The sequence below is a fragment of the Aethalodelphis obliquidens genome, unplaced genomic scaffold, assembly GCF_003676395.1.
Source record: "Aethalodelphis obliquidens isolate GAN/ISIS:26980383/991018 unplaced genomic scaffold, ASM367639v1 scaffold6, whole genome shotgun sequence".
Taxonomy (NCBI): Eukaryota; Metazoa; Chordata; class Mammalia; order Artiodactyla; family Delphinidae; genus Aethalodelphis; species Aethalodelphis obliquidens.
The window spans coordinates 6,243,954-6,267,400 of NW_020837950.1; the positions used below are offsets into that span (position 1 = coordinate 6,243,954).

At 35.0% G+C, this 23,447-nt stretch overlaps 1 protein-coding gene across 3 annotated transcripts in view; it reads left to right on the forward strand.

The window, feature by feature from the left end:
* Positions 1–6,197, forward strand: part of GABRA4 (gamma-aminobutyric acid type A receptor subunit alpha4) — a 66,937-nt gene extending 60,740 nt beyond the window's left edge. For 2 of the 3 annotated variants that reach the window (XM_027104067.1, XM_027104068.1), the window contains one exon: positions 3,711–4,839. In XM_027104067.1, the coding sequence (XP_026959868.1) occupies positions 3,711–4,244 (534 nt within the window). In that variant the 3' untranslated portion in view covers positions 4,245–4,839. Of the gene's footprint in view, positions 1–3,710 lie in introns of all 3 variants that reach the window. The other variant, XM_027104066.1, reaches the window with a different exon arrangement.
* The last annotated feature ends 17,250 nt before the right edge of the window (positions 6,198–23,447 follow it).

Consider the following 23,447-nt stretch of genomic DNA (forward strand, 5'->3'; position numbering starts at 1 on the left):
CACACTTGTGCATCCAAAGGCTGTGCAACATGGCAGAGCACTCAGTAGGTCACTCACTCTATGACTTTCATCTACCATAACACTTCTGCTGTTATTCTCCTCTACCGTAAAATGAGAAACTGGAATAATTTGATCGCTAGAATCTCTCCTAGCTTTACAGTATGGTTATTCTTTAAGAATGGAATTATAAAGGGCAGAATATCTTGGTCCTTTAAAATAACATGGAATAGACAATAGGGTCCCCTAATGGTCTTTGATGAATTCTGGGCAGACTAGCTCTCTAATTATCCTAGAATGTCTGAGAAACTTCCCCTGACAAGAGGTGTGGCAATAGCTCCTGTTAGGCCCTTGATTTAATTGGTCTATATACGTTGTCTAGTGCCACACTCATGCTGCATAACGAAACAATTACAAAAAGCACATTTGTTTTCAAGTCTGAGTCAGCTGGGAAGTTCTGTTGATCTTGATTAGGCTTGGCTCAGCAGTTCATCATTTCTGAGCTGGGACAAACACAGGTGTCTAGTGGTCAGCTATCTATTGGGCGATGTAGGATAGCCTCACTAGGATGACTGGCTCTGCTCCAAAGGATCTCTCCAGCAGGCTAGCCCAAGCTTGTTCTTGTGGTGTTGGTGGCAGTGTTTTGAGAAAGAGTGGAAGCAAGCAAGGACTCGTAAAGCTAAGACTCAGAAATAACTCACCCCCACTTCCACCACATCCAGTTGGCCAAAGAAAGTCATAGGAAGTCTGTGGGGAAATAGAGTCCATTTCTTGATGGGAGGAGAAGGGGAAATTCATTTTACAAGGGGCATTAATATGGAGAGGGAGGACAGATTGGTGCCATGTTTGTATTCAATCAGCCGTATTAGAACATCATTCACAGTTGGGATTTCAGGATGTTCCAGGAGGATTCTGATCTGGAGGGAAGGAAGACAGGGTCCTATAAGTGTTCTTGTGCTTCCTTCTGGGGTGCAGTTAAGTCACTTAGAGTTAGTTTCATCTGTTAAGGTCTTACTTTTAAAATTCAGTAGGCAGGATTAGAGCAGTTTTAGGGGGTAATTATTCCATATTACTGAGGCAGGGCCCTTCTGAGGACTTTACCAAATGCTACATGAACGTTGAGATTTTCCATTATGTCTGGTGGGAAAATGCACTATTCCTGGCTTGGTATGTGCTAGGTACCATTTCTTCTAATCCTTTCAGGTGGTTCTTTTTGCCTTGGGTAGTTACACTCAAAAATGGATCTGTGCTTAGCAAAATTCTCAGTGGGGACTCTTCAGATTTTTTGGACTTTTCTTTTTGGCATGACCTTCTCTGGTACCTTTTCCTGTGAACTCTAGCCACCTTGATTTCCTCACCTTCTCAGCTTCATCTCCTCAATTTAGGTAGTCTGTCAGATTGTTCCTGGATTCTCCTTTCCCGCTCTACAGCATGCAAGCTCAAGTTCTTTTCTTCTCTCTCAATGATTGTGTCCTATGTTGTCTAATGTCCAATGTCTTCAAAAACAGTTGTTTTACAAATGTTTTTAGTTTTTTTGTTACTTCGTGCAGGAGAGTAAATTCAGTCCCTGTTACTCCATTTTGGCCAGAAGTAGAAATCTCCACTTCTTAGAATTTAGTCTGAGGGAAAATATGAGTTTCTAAAGATTATGGGCAACCCAACTTTTGGTGGAAGAGGGCAATATGCAAATATCAGACTATATTTGAAAATATATATTTCTCTCCTGCTTATCCAGTTGGTCCTTTATTACTCCCTTCCCTTCTCTTCTTGGTATGTTTAGCATTTTGCCACGGTTGACCCATCATTCTGTTTTACTTTTTGTATATTTTTGATTGTGTCGTGTGTGGGTGTGCATTTTATCTTCCTAGTGATATTGTAAACTCTTTAAATGTTGTGGATATACCTTATCCTTCTTTATATTTTTCACCATGTGTATAACATTTTAGAATTAATTCTAATTAATTGATTATCCCTTTCTGTAAAGAGGGACTCAAAATCTGAGGATTAATTAGGTGGTGTTTACAATGTGCTTTGTAGAGGAAAAGTACAGGGTAAATAACGGTACCTTGAACTTTTAGGTGGATGTCAATTTTGGTTTCACTTGTCTCCACCTAAATTGGCTGCCGTATTTTAGACTACAATTGCTCATGAGTTCAGCTGCAAACTGTTTAGATGAATACTTCAGGCTGACATGAAGAATACGTTCTAAACCTCTCAGAACCTGCTTTGGCTCTGCATGTTGTGAGGCTTTTTCTTCTTTCTCTACTCAGGGAACTTGAAGCCATAGTTCACGAGTATATAAGATATGGATTGAACACTTTCAACCTGCTTGATAAGTGTAGTATTGAAAAGAGATTCTACTTGTAGAATAAACACTTCTCTGCAAGGGAGTTTACAGTTAATTGTATATAATATTATCCATAAAATTCCTTGCAGACTGGCTCCTTTTAATCACCCACTTGTGAGCTGTTCTTCCTCTCTCTCTCCTCTACTTCTCCATCTCCTCACCCACCATTTATTTCATAAAATGGTGGGGGAAGAGGGTAGAAAAAGCAATTACAGTATATCCTTAATATAACTCAGAATAAACACAATTAAGGCGGAAAAATGGTTGCAAAAATCATAGTGTCTTCTAAAGACAGACATGATTATTTGGGGAATCATTTGAGCAATTACTTTCCTTTATTAGTATGGACAGTCTATACGGTTGGCTATATGGTTATTTGTCATGCCTGTCAAAATGTAAGAATTAATTTTAATACTGACCATCTATATTCAAATGCAGTCTTGTTCTACAGATAAAATAATTTTATGGAAAATAGTGAATTCCATTTTGATTTAAATACTCTTTATTGGTAAATAGTTTGAACTCAGATATTTATGCAATGATATGGTGATGCTGTTTATATGTATGATACAACATTTTATTTAAAAATGATTTTCCTTTTTTTCGGCTGCGCCACGCGGCATGTGGGATCTTAGTTCCTGACCAGGGATTGAACCCACGCCCCCTGCATTGGAAGCATGGGGTCTTAACCACTGGACCGCCAGGGAAGTCCCCCAAATGATTTTCCTTTGTATTTGCATTACTAATTGTGGTGAAAAACTAAAATGCATGAGGATTTCTAGACTTTATATAATAATGTCTATGGAAGATTATGAAAATAATTCCCAGGGATTTGGAAATTAAAGCTTTTGGAGCTTCTGTCGTTTTTAAAGGAATGTTATACACATGGGGATGGTTATTATTGTTTTTATTCTGTGCCCAAAGTAGATATAGTTCTTCCTGTTTATAAAGCAAACATGTACAAAACTCACTGAAATGTATACAGCATATCAGAGAATATTATTTACAATAAAACTCAACAAAGAAGTTGTACAGCTATCATCATGAATTCTTAAAGTCAAATCAAGTATAACTCTAGCTTATAGTCCTAAAAGCCTAACCTTTCTATAGATTTAAATTCTAATAATTTATAAGAATGGATAATATTTTGAAATAGCAGATGTTTGATTCAGAGTTTCACATATATATATATGTCCTTTTTTAGTTAGGTATTTTTAAGCTTTTACATCAAGTTGAGTGACTATAGCATATTAATAAAGGTTTATTTTATGAAAACAGGTAATTTGTAACTCTTTGACCCATTTAAATTTTGTATAACTCTACATAAAATTACATAGCCAATATAATTTTTAATATACCTTTTCAGAACTCAAATGCCAATCTGAACATGAGAAAAAGAGCCAATGCCTTGGTTCACTCTGAATCTGATGTTGGCAACAGAACTGAGGTGGGAAACCATTCGAGCAAGTCTTCCACGGTTGTTCAAGGATCTTCTGAAGCCACACCACAGTCTTACTTAGCTTCCAGTCCAAACCCATTCAGCCATGCAAATGCAGCTGAAACTATATCCGCCGCAAGAGCAATTCCACCTGCTTCTCCTTCTCCACCTAGTAGAACTGGGTACGTGCCCCGAAAAGTTCCAGTTGGATCTGCTTCTACCCAGCATGTGTTTGGATCAAGACTGGAGCGAATTAAGACCACAGTTAATAGCATAGGGGCTTCTGGGAAGTTGTCAGCCACTACTGCTCCCTCGGCTCCACCACCGTCTGGATCTGGCACAAGTAAAATAGACAAATATGCCCGCATTCTCTTTCCAGTAACATTTGGGGCTTTTAATATGGTCTATTGGGTTGTTTACTTATCTAAGGACACTATGGAGAAATCAGAAAGTCTAATGTAATTTTGTTGCTATAATAATTTCCTAAAAGATGATGAACTTCATGCAGAATGTCTTTTTAAATGTTTTTAAAGATAAACAGTTGTTCTTCACTAAAATAAAAATTCCATGTAAGTTTTCCATTTAAAAAATTCAAGCCAGTCATTGGGAGAGTTAATTAATTCCTCAGTGAAGGGAAAGTGAGCCATCTTTCATTTCAGAAAGATGATTTAAATAGAATCAATTCAACATTCAAATTAGACAGGATACAGACCATCCTGGAAAGTTGGGACAAGAAAAATAGGGCTATTAGAGATCCATGGTGCATATTTATGCATTGAAATTTGAAAACAGACTATGACATTTTCTAATACACACTATGAATATCAACCAGCCACCCTAAATTTCCCAGTGGCACTGCCCTTAATCAGAATTATCGGATATGATATGCGGTGACCTTTGGAGATCCTCTTAGTATCTTCAAGAAAAGGACTTTCCCTGTTAAATGAAACATTTTTAAAAGGAAAATGGAACACAACAAATACTGACCAATAGAGTGAAACCTCTGCTGCAACAAAGACAGAGACCAGGGAAAATGTGTTCCCTGCATGTTGGCCAAACAGGACTTAACAGTTGACTTGAAAATTTGTGCTTTGAGCCAAAGTTTAACTTATTGTATGAATTCCTTTTGATAATAGTTCATTCAGTTATGTATTCTTTCAACATAGAGTTATTCAGAGCCTACCACGTTCCAGGCACTATGCTAGACACTGTCTCTCTAGATAAGCTTATTCACCTTTACCTGCAATGTTACTCAAATAGTAGAACAGTCAATGCATGCTAATGAACCATCAACTAGCAGCAGACACTGCATTCTTTAATGGAGGAAATTTATTTAGAGTCTGATGACATATTCAAAATATTTGTTTCTCCTATATTGATAGAGGATAACAAGTGTATTCTTCATATAGCCACTTTTGAGATTAGTACACATTAGCACAACTTCAGCAATTGACTTCAGAGTATAACGAAAATGTGGTACAGATTGTTCTCTAAGTGAAAAGCACTGTGTACCTCAAAGTAGAAATCTGGGCACTGTAAGACCTTAGAGATTACCTGTCTCAAATTTGATCAGAATCACAGAATATAATTTGATCAGAACCACAGAATCATCAGAATTAGGAATCCAGTACAAGGCTTTTTAGATGCTTTTCCCAACATAGATCTATATCAACTGGTGAAATGCTAAGCTTCTAGGGAGTTTTTGTGTCCATAGTTCTGTATTTCTGGGCAGTTCTGTGTTTATTTTGGAGGGGGGAGTTTTTGTATAGTTTCATAATGAAGGTGAGTATTTTAAAAGAACAGCAAAGGCCTGGAGTAAAGAAAAAAAATTATAGCCAGGGCGTACAATACTGCTGACTCTGTTATGCAATTTATCAGGATTTTCATGAGCTGATTTTTCTTTTTCATTAGGTAGGCTTAACAACTTAATTGAATTTCTTGCAGCAGTCCTAGGCCACTAAATCTGGGTCTAGTTTTTTACTGTGTTACTTCCAAGATTTTTCTTCTGTACTTCTCTTTTCCTGATCTGGGGTAGGTGAATGAATGTGTTCTGGGTGTTCGGGGAACATTTTGGTAGAAATGGCCACCTTGCAAACAGGATCTCTTATTTTTTAGAAAAGAAATGATATTAATTAATTGGCATTAGTTTTTTAGTTGTTGCATTGCCTTGGAATGGTTGTATATGAGACCTGTAAAATGTGCAGACGCCAAATATTAATTGTGGGTCATATCTGAGAATTCCTTCTTGGCTATGTCTCTAGGTATTTCTTAGAATCATCAATAATTTTAAGGCTGAAGAATACTTTAGAAATCATCCAATCCAAACCCCTCATTTACAAATTGATGCCAGTAATATGAAGCCCAGTAAAATTTGTATATATGTATATATTTAATAAAAAGTACTTATACAAAAAAGCTGATAATAAATTATTTCATGAATGTGAGTAGATTTCTAGCCTTGAGGACAATGTTTGAAACTGTGGTTGGAAGCTATGATTGGTCTTTATTCCAAAAAAATGACCTTATTTCTTTGGTAAGGAATATACTCCTTGCTTGTCTGTTAGCCTATTCTTAAGAAATAGTTCATTGGCTTCCTTTTTTAAAAAGAAATTCTTCTGTAAATTTTTACAGATTTTTAAAGGGATAAAAATAAATGATTTTAGATTTGTAGATCAGTGATACAGGTGGATTCACAGTTTTTTCCTTACCTTTGTATTAGAAAAAGATTTTAAAATAAATCAGGTGGCCAAACAAAGAGAAAGGACAAAACTTAACCAGGGATTCTTAATTGGAAGAATAAATTGACCAGTATGTTTACTCATTCGTATGAAAAGAAATTATTTCAATTGCACACAGCGTTAGTAATAAAAACGCATAGTTTGCTTTCCTTAACTCAATTCCATCAAATGAATTCAAAACTAAATTTTTTATTTTGGGCACCATTTCTATCTTTTCAATAACTCAGAGCTGCGTTAAATGGAACACTTTTGTGAAGAACCAGTCACTTTTCACTATGAGAAAATGTCACAAGAGTCATTATTAGAGCCTAAATCCTGGCAATTTGTGAAGAAGAATGGCTGAGAATGATACCTTTGTATGTCTCTATCTTTTTTTTTTTTTTTTTTTTGCGGTATGCGGGCCTCTCACTGTTGTGGCCTCTCCCGTTGAGGAGCACAGGCTCCGGACGCGCAGGCTCAGCGGCCATGGCTCACGGGCGCGGCCGCTTCGCGGCATGTGGGATCTTCCCAGACCAGGACACGAACCCGTGTCCCCTGCATCACCAGGCGGACTCTCAACCACTGCGCCACCAGGAAAGCCCATGTATGTCTCTATCTTTTAAAGATGAAATTCAGAATTGTTTTCTTTAGTACCAGGATCTATATTCTAGCTTTCAATTCCAAGTTGGCCACTAACTGCTACATAATAACTTCTGGTTTCCTTCAGGCATGACTAGGGATGATAATATATTTACATGATTAATCCACAGTTGAAAATGACTTGCATTTGTGTATATACAGAGCATTTGAATAATGTGTACTTTAAATTGGACCTCACAAATCTTGAATTCAAGTCGGCAGAGAGTAGAGTCACCCTTTTTCACAGATGGACATGAATCATAGAGAAGTTAGTGACAAGGATAAAAGCACCGAGCTGGAATGAACTTTGAAAGGTCATTTTTCAATCATTTAAAAAAATCAAAATTTATGCAAAAATTGATGAGGAACAAAATACCCAAATTTTAAAAAAATATGGGATCAGTATTAATAATTTTTCCTTTTGCATCAGGCTCTAATATTACTTGGCATGGCATTGGTATGGATGGTGGAAAAAAAGGATGCATGTAATTTTATGACTGTTGATGTGGAGCAAAAAGAGTGATGGCAGGGAAGGCTCCACAGAGATATTAACTGAATTTTGTAGAATGACTGGGAGTTCTTGCCCCTCTGCCTACTCCCACAAGCAACAAAAGCACATTTGTACCGCCATCTGAAGCTTGAAAAGAGATACATATTTGGAACTTCAAGGGGAACTCTTACTACAAATAGTTCAAGGTATTGGGAGGGAAGGTGAACGTGGGAAGTGAGAGTTGCTGATGTTGGAAAGACCTGCTGGGGTGGATTAGAGAGAGTTTTGTGTAAATTACCTAAGAGATTAGACGTGATCCTGGATTAGTGGCAATTTATTAAAAATCTTTCAGGATAATAAGATGAAAATGAACATGCTATGCTTCTGTTTTAGAGAAATCATTTGATTGCTGTATGAGCTGTGGAATGGAGGGCCATGAATCTTGAGGTAGTACAAAAATTGGGATGTCTAACTTTTCTTTTCCCTCTCAATTAATCTTTGCCTTCTAATTCTTTTTTTAATCCCAGTGACTTCATTGTCATTTGTAAAAATGCTATGAGATTGTTAAAAATAAAGATAGGTATTGCAGAAAATTAAAAAGAGTCTCAAAATCCCACCATGGAGAAATTGTTAATATTTCATGAGTATCGTGCCAGATACTTTTGTATAGATGTTTGTTTTGAAAAGCAGACTGATTGATTAAAAGACAGAATTTTGTAAATTTAGGAGCCAAATATGCCATATATGAATGCTGTTAAATAATTTTAAAGCATTAAATTTACCTTTGTCTAAATTTAAGATAAAAATATAAGGGTAAAACTTAAGAAATTATTGAAATTTTTATAGTGTTTAATCAAAGCAGAAGATTTGATGGACACCATGTCTTTATATCCCAGATTTCAGTCTTTATTTCAGGAATTATTTTTTTCCTATTATGTGTCTAAATGATTTTTTTCAGAATGTTCTTTTGTTTCCATATCTCCTTATAGTATTCTCTACAATCACTTTTATGTTTTTAAACTTGTTGTCAACTTTTGTCAGCCACAACCCAAGTGAGTTTTCAGTTGTGTTTACTCTGTTTTGTAACCTCTAAAATAATTTTCATCTTCATAATGGGCTTCTTCTTTTCCCTTGCTTTCTTGGTCTGTGCCACTTCATTTTTTCATTTCTTTCTGCTTGTTTTTATAATCTCTTCATTCAGATATCTCTTCTTTGAGCTTCTCACTCTCTTAATGAGATCATGTCTATAATTTATTTGAGACTACAGAGAACTATTTATAAAAATTTTTCCTCTGTTTCGTGCAAAAAATTTTTTCCCTGGTATGAACTTCATCTGCTTCTCCATTGTGTTTTTGTCCTTTGCCTATGTTCCAGGCTGGTTTCTTTCTATTAATCACTGAATGAAGCCAGCTATTTACTGAACTATAGTGTGGGAAGTGATGGGAGAGTGAATCAGATCAGCCCACAGCAGCTATTTAAATTTCAGGTTTCAAGCCCACCTCCCCAAATCTGTTTTATCTTCTGCCCAGGGACCATGTTATTTCTCTGCTGTTGACATCTGGGTGGTCTATTTGGCTCACGGTGTAGAACTCTCGGTTTTACTTTCTCTGCGTTGTTAGTGCTTTAATGGTTATTGCCACTTCTTCCAACTTTCCCACTGTAATGCCAGTAATCCGTATCACCCAGCAGGCTGTTTCACAGCTATCAAGTAGAGTCCATTGGCAATTTTTTCTTTACCCCCATATTCTACCATTTGGGAATAAATAACTGGAAACCTGTGCTTTTCTCTTGCCTTTTCATACTCCATGTTATGGTGGCTTCAGTCTTTGGAGGACATCTCAGCACCCTAACACTCAGTAAGATCTATATCCTATCAGGATATGTATGCCAGTCAATATTCTTTCTCCTGTTAGTGCAAATGTCTCTTCATTTGAAAGCTATTTATTATAGTTTATGGTCAATTACTTGTAATTACAGATATGGTTTTCATTTTTCTTCCCAATTTTTCATTATTATGCTATTTTTGGAGGGATTTCATAGCAGAGGAGTGAATTATAAATGCTTTTATTTCACCCTTCTAAATTGAATTCATCTGTCATTTTTATTTCCATTAGATCAAGGTTGACCAGATTATCTTTTGCTGATATCTTTTACTAACAACGAGAGCTATGTGGTTTTTCCCTTCTGCTTATCAGGTGTCATTGGAATCAGGTATTAAAACTGGATTCAATCTGTGATAATACAATTGATAGAAAGGACTCCCCATTGGGGAAGGAAAAGAAACTATAATAATAGAAAATAAAGATTTAATATTATTGCAGTTAACCATTGGCTGACATATTCTCAGCCATTTGTATCTGTGAATGGTAGTCTGCATTCCATCTTTGCAGATGTTTGCTAATATAATGGAGCATATTTGTTGTCATTTTACTGTTATGTATACTGTTTCCTAGTTCAAACATACAGTAAATCCGGGCTTTCATTTTTCAAGATACATACAAATTATTGTTGGTTGATGAGGTAAGGCTTTATGATTTTACCAAGTTTCACTGTAAATTGAATCAAAATCCAAAGTTTTCATGCAAAGCCATGCTCTATGTTACAAGACATTGAATGGCCATAGTAAATAAGAGGTTAAATTTTCCTCTGGTTTATCCTTAATGATGAAAACTTAACAATTTTCTGCTAAAAATGTTGAAAACTGAAGAGGAAATATAGTATTCTGTTCGGATTTTCAAGTGGAATATTTCACAAACCAAGGAATAAAATCTGCTTGACCTCTGAATAATTTTAAGTTGTTTGCTTCATTGTACAATTGAAAATATTCCTTATCATGAAAGTAAAGAATAATAATTATACATATTTTATTATATCATAAAACCTAATTTTGTCATCCTTTGAGCTTCATTATTCTTGCTCAATCAGAAAGCAGATAATAAAGTATGATACTTAAACAGTTCAAAATTTGGTAAGAGATACAGGTGTTTTGATTTCATGGGGATACAGTTTTCTTACAAATTACACATTTCTGGGGCTTATAGCAATCACGTTTGCCTCCCTGAAATTGATGATTTTATTCTGTGTAAGAGTATTATAAATTATAATGAGGTAAATTATAATGAGGAGCACATAGTCATTATGATTTTGTTTTGGCAGATTTATTTTGAAAATAGGGATATTATCAAATGTTGCTTTAGTATTTTTAAATAATTCATCAGAAAGTGATTTTTTTAATTCTATCTCTTTAAGCAAACTTCCCTTCTCAAAGTTAAACTTATTACTGATGGTAATGAACTTCCTTTGCTTCTTAGCAACAAAATTTATACCTGAGCATAGCATGGGAAATAATTCACGTTTCAACTTCTGCTGGAGAAGGAGTATTTAAGGTAATAAGGATTAAAATTTCCATAAAATTTGATCACAGATACTTATATTTTAAGGTACATATATTGGAGCTAAACTCTGGAATCACTAAAATACAAACATTGTATCCATCTAATGCAATTTTTCAATTTCAATTTAAAACAATAAACATAAATATCTTTGGAATATTTGGGGAGCTTAAGAACTTCTTTTTCTGCATATAAATAGCCTTCCTTTAAATTGGTCGCAGTATTGTTTCTGACATAATATTTCACGTTTGAAGCTCTGTTTTTACTTACCTTTAATTCCCTGCATGACCAATACCATCATCTAGGTTGTAGTTTTGCAAAATTCTCATGGTTGGGAAATTTCTTTGTGGGTGACGTGGATGAAGAAAATTTCTAAGGCCCATGAGATCTAATGTGACACAATAAAAGCGTTTATGTGGTTTTGATTAACTAAAAGGGTATCAATTGTGTGTGTACCATATATATATATATATATATATATATATATATACACACACACAAAATTTCTTTTCTGATGAGTCAAAATGAATAAAGTATAGATATCTATGACTTAATCCTAACTTGTGAAACCAAAGTTCTGAGAAACTGAAGAATGCTAACTTATAAAAATCTGTGAGCTTATGTTTTAAAATATCTAGCTCAGAATATTAGTGTAATTATTTTGATGAGATGAAGCACTTTGAACATTTCTGATGGTCTTTAATGAAAATTTTGTGTTTTTTAAAAAATATTTTATAATGTACCATGAAACATTTTTAATGTAACCTTTCTTGTTCTAAAACAATGGTTTTCTGAAGAAAAATTCAGCTTTTTGATTTATATCTTTAAAAAAGAGAACATACCTGAGAGAAAAAAAGTTGACCACAGATTTTCCACAACATACACACATGTTTGTGTATGATGCACACCGGTAAATTACATAGTGTAAGTAGTTTCCTTTTTTGTTGTTCACTTTTATGATATATTAATTAAGTCCCCTTCATACTTAATTGTATTTGTTCAGTTCAACATGATTCTTGTTATGGACTGAATGTTAGTGTCCCTCCAACATGCATATGTTGAAACCCCACCCCACCATGTGATGGTATTAGGACATGGGGCTTTGAGGAGATAATTAGGATTAGATGAGGTCATAAGGGTGGAGCCCTCAAGAATGTGATTAGTACCCTTATTAGAGTCAGGAGAGCTTGCTTCTTCTCTGTGCTCTCTGCTACATGAAGATACAATAAAAAGCTGGCAGTCTGCAACCTGAAAGAACCCAACCATGCTGGCACCCTGATCATGCACTTCCAGCCTACACACTGTGAGAAATACATTTCTGTCCTTTAAGGCACCCAGTCTATGGTATTCTGTTATGGCAGCCTGAACTGACTAAGGTAATTCCCTACTCTTTTTTTAAAAAAATTATTTTATTTTATTATTTATACAGCAGGTTCTTATCAGTCTTCTATTTTATACATATTAGTGTATATATGTCAATCCCAATCTCCCAATTCATCCCACCACCACCACCACCCCTGCCACTTTCCTCCCGTGGTGTCCATATGTTTGTTTTCTACATCTGTGTCTCTATTTCTGCCCTGCCAACCGGTTCATCTGTACCATTTTTCTAGGTTCCACATATATGTGTTAATATATGATATTTGTTCTCTTTCTGACTTACTTCACTCTGTATGACAGTCTCTAGGTCCATCCACGTCTCACAAATGACCCAATTTCGTTCCTTTTTATGGCTGAGTAATATTCTATTGTATATATGTGGCACATTTTCTTTATCCATTGATCTGTCAATGGGCATTTAGGTTGCATCCATGACCTGGCTATTGTAAATAGTGCTGCATTGAACATTGGAGTGCATGTGTCTTTTTGAATTATGGTTTTCTCTGGGTATATGCCCAGTAGTGTGATTGCTGGGTCATATGGTAATTCTATTTTTAGTTTTTTAAGGAACCTCCATACTGTTCTCCATAGTGGCTGTATCAATTTACATTCACACCAACAGTGCAAGAGGGCTCCCTTTTCTCCACACCCTCTGCAGCATTTGTTGTTTGTAGATTTTCTGATGATGCCCATTCTAACTGGTGTGAGGTGATACCTCATTGTAGTTTTGATTTGCATTTCTCTAATGACTAGTGATGCTGAGCAGCTTTTCATATGCTTCTTGGCCATCTGTATGTCTTTGGTGAAATGTCTGTTTAGGTCTTCTGCCCATTTTTGGATTAGGTTGTTTGTTTTTTAAATATTGAGCTGCATGAGCTGTTTATATATTTTGGAGATTAATTCTTTGTCCATTGATTCGTTTGCAAATATTTTCTACCATTCTGAGGTCTCTCTTTTCGTCTTGTTTGTAGTTTCCTTTGCTTTGCAAAAGCTTTTAAGTTTCATTAGGTCCCATTTGTTTATTTTTGTTTTTATTTCCATTACTCTAGGAGGTAGGTCAAAAAAGATCTTGCTGTGATTTATGTCAAAGAGTGTTCTTCCTATGTTTTCCCCTAAGAGTTTTATAGTGTCTGGTCTTACATTTAGGTCTCTAATTGATTTTGAGTTTATTTTTGTGTATGGTGTTAGGGAGTGTTCTAATTTCATTCTTTTACATGTAGCTGTCCAGTTTTCCCAGCACCACTTAGTGAAGAGGCTGTCTTTTCTCCATTGTATATCCTTGCCTCCTTTGTCATAGATTAGTTGACCCTAGGTGCATGGGTTTATCTCTGGGCTTTCTATCCTGTTCCATTTATCTATATTTCTGTTTTTGTGCCAGTACCATATTGTCAATGACTGCAGGTTTGTAGTATAGTCTGAAGTCAGGGAGTCTGATTCTTCCAGCTCCATTCTTTCCCCTCAAGACTGCTTTGGCTATTAGGGGTCTTTTGTATCTCCATACAAATTTTAAGATTCTTTTTTCTAGTTCTGTAAAAAGATGCCACTGATAATTTCGTAGGGATTACACTGAATCTGTAGATTGCTTTGGGTAGTATAGTCATTTTCACAGTATTGGTTCTTCCAATCCAAGAACATGGTATATCTCTCCATCTGTTTGTGTCATCTTTGGTTTCTTTCATCAGTGTCTTATAGTTTTCTGAGTACAGGTATTTTACCTCCTTAGGTAGGTATATTCCTAGGTATTTTATTCTTTTTGTTGCAGTGGTGAATGGGATTGTTCCCTTAATTTCTCCTTCTGGTCTTTCTTTGTTATTGTATAGGAATGCAAGAGATTTATGTGCGTTAATTTTGTATCCTGCAACTTTACCAAATTCATTGATTAGCTCTAGTAGCTTTCTCATGGCATCTTTAGGATTCTCTATGTATAATATCATGTCATCTGCAAACAGCGACAGTTTTACTTCTTTTCCAATTTGTATTCTTTTTATTTCTTTTTCTTCTCTGATTGCCGTGGCTAGAACTTCCAAAACTATGTTGAATAATAGTGGTGAGGGTGAACATCCTTGTCTTGTTCCTGATCTTAGAGAAAATGCTTTCAGTTTTTCACCGTTGAGAATGATGTTTCCTGTGGGTTTGTCGTATATAGCCTTTACTATGTTGATGTCCGTTCCCTCTATGCTCACTTTCTGGAGAGTTTTTATCATAAATGGGTGAAAAGCTTTTTCTGCAACTGTTGAGATGATCATATGGTTTTTATTCTTCAGTTTGTTAATATGGTGTATCACATTGACTGATTTGCATATATTGAAGAATCCTTGCAGCGCTGGGATAAATCCCACTTGATCATAGTCTGTGATGCTTTTAATGTGTTGTTGCATTCTATTTACTAGTATTTTTCTAATTTTCTTTTTTTGTACTATCTTTGTCTGGTTTTTGTATCAGGGTGATGGTGGCCTCATAGAATGAGTTTGGGAGTGTTCCTTCCTCTGCAATTTTTTGGAAGAGTTTGAGAAAGGTGGGTGTGAGCTCTTCTCTAAATGTTTGAGAGAAGTCACCGTGAAGCCATCTGGTCCTGGAATTTTGTTTGTTTGAAGATTTTTAATCACAGTTTCAATTTCATTGCTTGTGATTGGTCTGTTCATATTTTCTGTTTCTTCCTGGTTCAGTCTTGGAAGGTTGTACCTTTCTAAGAATTTGTCCATTTCTTCCAGGTTGTCCATTTTTTTGGCATAGAGTTGCTTGTAGTAGTCTCTTAGGATGCTTTGTATTTCTGTGGTGTCCATTGTAATGTCTCCATTTTCATTTCTAATTGTACTGATTTGAATCCTCTCCTTCTTCTTGATGAGTCTGGCTAAAGGTTTATCAATTTTGTTTATCTTCTTAAAGAACCAGCTTTTCATTGTATTGATCTTTGCTATTGTTTTCTTTGTTTCTATTTCATCTATTTCTGCTCTGAGCTTTATGATTTCTTTCCTTCTACTAACTTTGGGTTTTGTTTGTTCTTCTTTTCTAGTTCCTTTAGGTGTAAGGTTAGAGTGTTTATCTGAGAGTGTTCTTGTTTCTTGAAGTAGGCTTCTGTTGCTATAAACTGCCATCTTAGAACTGCTTTTGCTGCATCCCATAGGTTTTGGATCATGGTGTTTTCATTGTAATTTGTCTCTAGGTATTTTTTGATTTCCTCTTTGATTTCTTCAGTGATCTCTTGGTTATTTAGTAACGTATTGTTTACCTTCCATGTGTTTGTATTTTTTACAGTTTTTTTCCTGTAATTGATATCTCATCTCATAGCGTTGTGGTCAGAAAAGATGCTTGATACAATTTCAATTTTCTTAAATTTACCGAGCCTTGATTTGTGACCCAAGATGTGGTCTATCCTGGAGAATGTTCCATGTGCACTTGAGAAGAAAGTGTAATCTGCTGTTTTTGGATGGAATGTCCTATAAATGTCAATTAAATCTACCTGGTCTATTGTGTCATTTAAAGCTTGTGTTTCCTTGTTTGTTTTCATTTTGGATGATCTGTCCATTGGTGTAAGTGAGGTGTTAAAGTCCCCCACTATTATTGTGTTACTGTCGATTTCCTCTTTTATAGCTGTTAGCAGTTGCCTTTTGTGTTGCGGTGCTCCTATGTTGGGTGCATATATATTTATAGCTGTTATGTCGTCTTCTTGGATTGATCCCTTGATCATTATGTAGTGTCCTTCCTTGTCTCTTGTAACATTCTTTATTTTAAAGTCTATTTTATCTGATATGAGTATTGCTTCTCCAGCTTTCTTTTGATTTCCATTTTCATGGAATATCTTGTTCCATCCTCTCACTTTCAGTCTGTGTGTATCCCTAGATCTGAAGTTGGTCTCTGGTAGACAGCATATGTATGGGTCTTGTTTTTGTATTCATTCAGTGAGCCTGTGTCTTTTGGTTGGAGCATTTAATCCATTCACATTTAAGGTAATTACCGATATGTATCTTCCTATTACCATTTTCCTAATTGTTATGGGTTTGTTTTTGTAAGTCCTTCTCTTGTCTTGTGTTTCCCAGTTAGAGAAGTTCCTTTAGCATTTGTTGGAGAGCTGGTTTGGTGGTGCTGAGTTTTGTTAGCTTTTCTTGTCTGTAAAGCTTTTGATTTCTCTGTCGAATCTGAATGAGATCCTTGCCGGGTAGAGTAATCTTTGTTGTAGGTTCTTCCCTTTCATCACTTTAAGTATAACATGCCACTTCCTTCTGGCTTGTAGAGTTTCTGCTGAGAAATCACCTGTTAACCTTATGGGAGTTCCCTCTTATGTTATTTTTTGTTTTCCCTTGTTGCTTTCAGTAATTTTTCTTTGTCTTTAATTTTTGTCAATTTGATTACTGTGTGTCTCGGCATGTTTCTCCTTGGGTTTATCCTGCCTGGGACTCCCTGTGCTTCCTGGACTTGGGTGTCTATTTCCTTTCCCATGTTAGGAAAGTTTTCAGCTATAATCTCTTCAAATATTTTCTCGGGTCCTTTCTTTCTCTTTTCTCCTTCTGGGACCCCTATAATGCAAAAGTTGTTGCATTTAATGTTGTCCCAGAGGTCTCTCAGGCTGTCTTCATTTCTTTTCGTTCTTTTTTCTTTATTCTGTTCCGCAGCAGTGTGAATTCCACCATTCTGTCTTCCAGGTCACTTATCTGTTCTTCTGCCTCAGTTATTCTGCTATTGATTCCTTCTAGTATATTTTTCATTTCAGTTATTATATTGTTCATCTCGGTTTGTTTGTTCTTAAATTCTTCTAGGTGTTTGTTCTTTAATTCTTCTAGGTCTTTGTTAAACATTTCTTGCATCTTCTCAATCTTTGCCTCCATTCTTTCTCTGAGGTCCTGGATCATCTTCAGTATCATTATTCTGAATTCTTTTTCTGGAAGGCTGCCTATCTCCACTTCATTTAGTTGTTTTTCTGGGGTTTTATCTTGTTCCTTCATCTGGTACAAAGTCCTCTGCCTTTTCATTTTGCCTATCTTTCTGTGAATGTGGTTTCTTTCCACAGGCTGCAGAATTGTATGGCAATTCCCTACTCTTACGCAAATATTTTTATTAAATTTTCAATATTTAAAGTATATAGCCCCTTTATTGTGTAGTGATTTGTGCTTTTTTTTAATTTCTGAAAGTCTCACTGATCACCAGATCCTATTTCCAACTGAACTGAATACTAGTTAGAAAGTACCTGCCTTTTATTGTCAGTATTGATAATAGAGAGGTGTAGCTAATGTAGAAGAAAGTTGAAGTCAACATCAAACAAAGCTATTCTCAAACACAAGCATGAATAGAGAGGTAAGAAAAATAAGTTAATGGAACATATAGAGGTATTTTGACTTTTCAAATTGGATTATATCAATTATTTAAATTATCCTAGTTTCATTTGTTTTAAACTTCTATGAATAAGTTCTACATAGCTCATATTTAAACATTAATTTTCTTTCTAATTTGTAGCAGAAGCTCAATGCTGGCCACTTGGTTATGAGAATAAACCCTGGGCTGGTTCAGTAATTGTGAACTTGCTTACAATGTTACCTAATCTGTATTATCATCCTCTGTGCATTTTGAAAATTAATCACTCTTCTGAGGTAAATTATATGAAATTCTTGCTATTATATTCCAGTATGTTTTCTTGATGTCAAATATTCATCCATCATGTGAATTCTTAAATGTTATCCCTCTCGTTTTATTCTGGAGGATATAAATAATGTCATTCATTTAACATTGTTTGGATTGTGTTCTCATTTAAAAACTCTTCAGTAACATGCATCAACCTGGTATTCTAGACAAACGAATTCAGGAATCTGTATCATTACCATTCAGATAAATGCTAATCAGTGGTATCTTTTATTAAGTAAGGCCCATATGTCTGCTTGTAGAATATTATTGTCAAGATGTGCCATGTGCATTTATCAGTGGAAAACTAAACAGATTGATACATGTGTACTCTTAACAGAGGGAGATATCTCAGTTGGCATTTATTCCAGCACTCTGATACATTTCCATTTCTTCCTTCGGTCTCCTGCATTTTGCCTCCTCACTCACTAGTGTAAACTTATGGTGACAAAACTCCTTCCCTCATAGTTTATGGTGTTCCTACCAGTGTCATGGAGAGAAAGTAATGAAAAATCCTCTCTTCTCCTGAATGCAAAATGGAAAGGGTAAAGTCATCATTCTATTTTTGTGTATTTTCAAGTGCATAATTTTCTAACCAATCCATCATATAATATATAATACTCCCCCATAAATGAGAACAATACATTCTGACTCATAAGTAAGGCTCAGTCTAATGTTTCTTTTAGCAGAAAAGCAAATGTGAGGGGAAAAGCTATTGCTTTTTATTTAGGAAAAGGAAGCATTGTGAATAGAATAATACCTCCTGGCCACTCTAAGAATAAACCATAGAATTGAAAATGCCCTGTAGAGACTGTGCTAAGTGAATTATTCGAATACATCTTTCAAAGAGCAGATCTAAAATGCTGGCATGCATCATAAAGGTTGGAGCATTTAATCCATTCACATTTAAGGTAGGTTGAGTGATATGTAATCCATTTTTCATTACACAATTACTCCTTGCATTTCTGCTCAAGTGGTGGCCTTATTTAAGCTCCTTGATCTCGCATCTCCAGCCCCACCCATTCTACATACTGATGTCAGAATATTTCGGTTCATTTAACACTTACCTTTAAGTCTCTGTTGGTTGGTTCTCCATCACCTTTGGAATAAAACATTAATCCTGACCATTACATTCAGGGCCCAACACAATCCAACTCTGATGTCACCTTCATCCCCTCCTTCCACCTCTTCTACCATCTAGCAACTCAGGACAACATGAAATTCTCTGAACATATGCATGACTGTACATTGGTGTCTTTTCAACCTATATCCTTTGCTGTGATTGCCTTTCTTCTACTCTTGTCTTGTTGACGAACTCCTATAAATCACAGCACTAATATCCCCACTCACTGAGTGCATTTCTGATTCTCATTAGTAGAATTAACTCATGGCATTTCCCCATGTTTCCTACATCTATTTTTGTAGTAACTTTCATATGAAATTATTTGATAACATTTGTTTTTTATCTGTGAAGTGACTATATTTGGATAATTATTAAAGGGACTATGCTCCCTGATCACAAGTTCAGTTTTATCTTGTAAGTTTAACAAGATTAAATTAATTTGCCCATTGCCTTATAACAAACTGAGGATCATAGCATAGTACTTGGCTGTTGATAGGTTTAGTTTATTTTATAATTTGAATTTAGTTGACTGCTAAAGAGGACAGTATGCCAACAATAGCTTTCATTTTATTTATACATTGTGATAAAATAATACATAATTATTTAAAAGAAGTAGCATAAACAAATTCCTTCATACAATTCCAATTTAAGATTGTGTACTATGATTAAAACACCCATTTTTTAATGTGGAAAGGTCCCCCCCGCAGTTTTATTGAGATATAATTGACATACAGCACTGTTTAAGTTTAAGGTGTACAGCATAATGATGACTTACATACATCATGAAATCATTATCACAATAATTTTAGTGAACATCCATCATCTCATATAGATATAAAACTGAAGAAATAGAAAAAAAGTATTTTTCCTTATGATGAAAACTCTTAGGATTTACTCTGTTAACAACTTTCATCAATAACATATAGCAGTGTTAATTATATTTATGATGTTCTACATTACATCCTCAGTACTTATTCACCTTATTTATCTTATACCTAGTTTGCACCTTTTGACTGCTTTCATCCAATTCTCCCTCCACCTCGCTCCCCACTCCTGATAACCACAAATTTGCTCTCTTTTTCTATGAGTTTGTTTGTTTTGAAGTATAATTGACCTATAATGTATGTTAGTTGCTGTTATACAACATAGTGATTCGATATTTCTATACATTTCAAAATGGTCACTGTGATAAGTCTGGTTATGTCACCGTACAAAGATATTACACAGTTATTGACTATATTTCTCATACTGTATATTTCATTCCCATGACTCATTTTGCAGGTGGAAAGTTTGTACCTTTTAATGTTCCTCACTTATTTCTTTTCTCCCCCCATGTCTCTCCCCTCTGACAACCACCTATTTGTTCTCTGTATCTATAACTCTTTCTGTTTTGTTATGTTTGTTTGTTTTGTCATTCAGAATCCACATATAAATGAAATCATATAGTATTTGTCTTTCTCTGTCTGACTTATTTCACTTAGCATAATACCTTCTAGGTCCATCCATGTTGTCCCCAATGGCAAGATTTTATCCTTTTTTATGATTTATCACTCAGTAATATTCTATTGTGTGTGTGTGTGTGTGTGTGTATGTATATATCTTCTTAATCCATTTGTTTATTGATGGGCATGTAGATTGCTTCCATGTCTTGGCTATTGTAAATAGTGCTGCAGTGAACGTAGGAGTGTATGTATCTTTTCTAATTATTATTTTCATGTCTTTGGATAAATACCCAGGAGTGGAATTGCTGGATCATATGGTCATTCTGTTTTTATTTTTTTGAGGAATCTCCATACTGTTTTCCATAGCAGCTGTACCAATTTACATTCCATCTAACAGTGCAGGAAGGTTCCCTTTTTTCCACATCTTAGCCAACACTTATTATCTGTTGTCTTTTTGATAATAGTCATTCTGACACGTGTGAGGTGGTATCTCAGTGTGGTTTTGATTTGCATGTCCCTGATGATTAGTGATGTTGAGCATCTTTTCATGTGCCTGTTGGCCATCTGTATGTCTTGTTTGGAAAAATGTCTATTCAAATCCTTTGCCCAGTTTTTAATTCAGTTGTTTTTTGATGTTAAGTTCTATGAGTTCTTTGTATATTTTGGAGATTAACCCTTTATTGGGTATAGTATTTGCAGATATTTTCTCCCATTCAGTAGGTGGCCTTTTTGTTTTGTTGGTGGTTTCTTTCACTGTGCTAAAACTTTTTAATTTGATGTAGTCCCATGTGTTTCTTTTTGTTTTTGTTTCCCTTGCCTGAGGAGACAAATCCAAAAAACTATTACTAAGACTGATGTCAAAGAGCTTACTGCCTATGTTTTCTTCTAGAAGTTTTATGGTTTCAGGTCTTACAGTTAAGTCTTTAATCCAGTTAAAATTTATTTTTGTGCATGATGTGAGAGAGTAGTCCAGTTTGGACTGCTACATGCAAAAGATCAAAACAACCATTTAAAAATGCTCTTAACTAAAGGTATTATCCTGATTCTATAATTATAATTCTGACATTTAGTTGGTAGCAATCGGACAGAGACTCAGATCTGTGTATTTCAAAGTTGTTGTATATTTTTACTAAATAATAAATATAGCTTTACTGTTCTTGACTGTCTTTTCCCCACTTGCCACTTGGTAAGAGCATATTTATAGAAAACAAAAAGGATAAGCTTCACACTATATCATGGTTAAAAACTTTTTATATCCCCTAAGAACTTTTGTTTGCCATTTAAGTGTTCATTTGTGATTCTTTGACAATAATCATTCTTTGAGTTAAAGTCATGCCTTACGCAGACAATACAAATTGTTTTGCAATAAATTGTCTGATAAGTAACTATAGGTTAGAATCGGTTCCACTGGTTTCAGAAGTAGAACATTGACATTACATTGTCATTCTATGAAAACCTTACTTTAGTGCATTGCTCATAGCGCACACCAAACTCCTTCCTATAGTGAGAGTAGGAAGAGAAAAATGGTATCAAGGAGATAAGAGAGTGAGAAAAATTAGAAACAGTGGTAAGAAGTATTTTGAAAGAAGTTCCACAATAGTTTTTAAAGTTGGCCAGTAGTAGAGTGAAAAGAAATACTTTACAAAGAAGGGATGCCATTCTACCACTTTTAGATCAGTTTTCAAATCTTATACAATTAAAAGTTAACCTTGTGCCACAACAATAAGTTGGAGAAGACAGAATGAGAAGAGTCTTTTTCAATTAATGTAATGTGATACATATTCAAAATTGCTGCTGTTCTTATTTCTGAATTGTTTGTGCAGAAACATAGGTGTTTAGTGGTGTGGACACAATCATAGGTGTTTATTGCTGTGGATACCATTTTTGTTGCTGATCTAGTGTTGGTTGGTTTTGTGGATATAAATGCAAAAATAAATCCGTCATTTCTCCTACCTGATGGCAAGAAATGACTTTCTTAGAATACAAATTGATCTTTATATTATTATGTAAGAATAATGTAAAGATAGAAAAGAAACTGTGGAAATAAAAACAGAGTAAGGGAAGAAATACTCTGAGGATATGAGGTACATAAAAGCAAAATTAACACTTTTAATTTAAAAAGTGATCTGTTGTATTCCTTGTGTCAACATGCCCTCATCTTTGGGAATTCTAACTGCCCCTGGCTACGAACACTTCAAGAACAGACTACATGTGATCTAGTATTTTATTTTACTTTCAATGTTTCAGTATTACTCTTAAGACTACATGATATACATATGGATGAGAGCTTATATAGCAGTGATTCTTATTCACTTGTTTTTCTCATTTGAGGGAAGAAGCATGTCTGGTACTATGTAAGTAATGGAAACATATGTGTATGATATAGATATATTTTTGTATTAATAGTAATGCTTTTACTTTTAAATTTAATCTTTATAGTGTCTTCATAGTTTATATACATCTTGCCATCTGATATGTTGAAGCTGAAAGTATTTTCAATGAGTTCAATGCATGCTGGCATAAATTATTAGGCAGGCATGCACACACACATACACAAATGCATAATACTGTAAATGAGAAACAACAAACTGAGATATGTAAGGTGACAACATACTACCTAGAGGTAGGTTAACATAGTGCTGGTCTAGGGGCTCTAGGTTCATATATCACTTAGTAGTGTGTGACGTTAGGCATATTATTTAATCTCACTGCTGTTTACTTTTCTCGTCAGTCAAATAAGGCTAATTACCTCAAGAGTGATTTTGATGTTTAAATGAGTTGATTCATATGAATATGTTTTGAAAAGTACCTGGCTCAGAGTTAAATGCTCAATAAATGATGGGTTTTATTCCCAGTTAACAATTGAGACCTA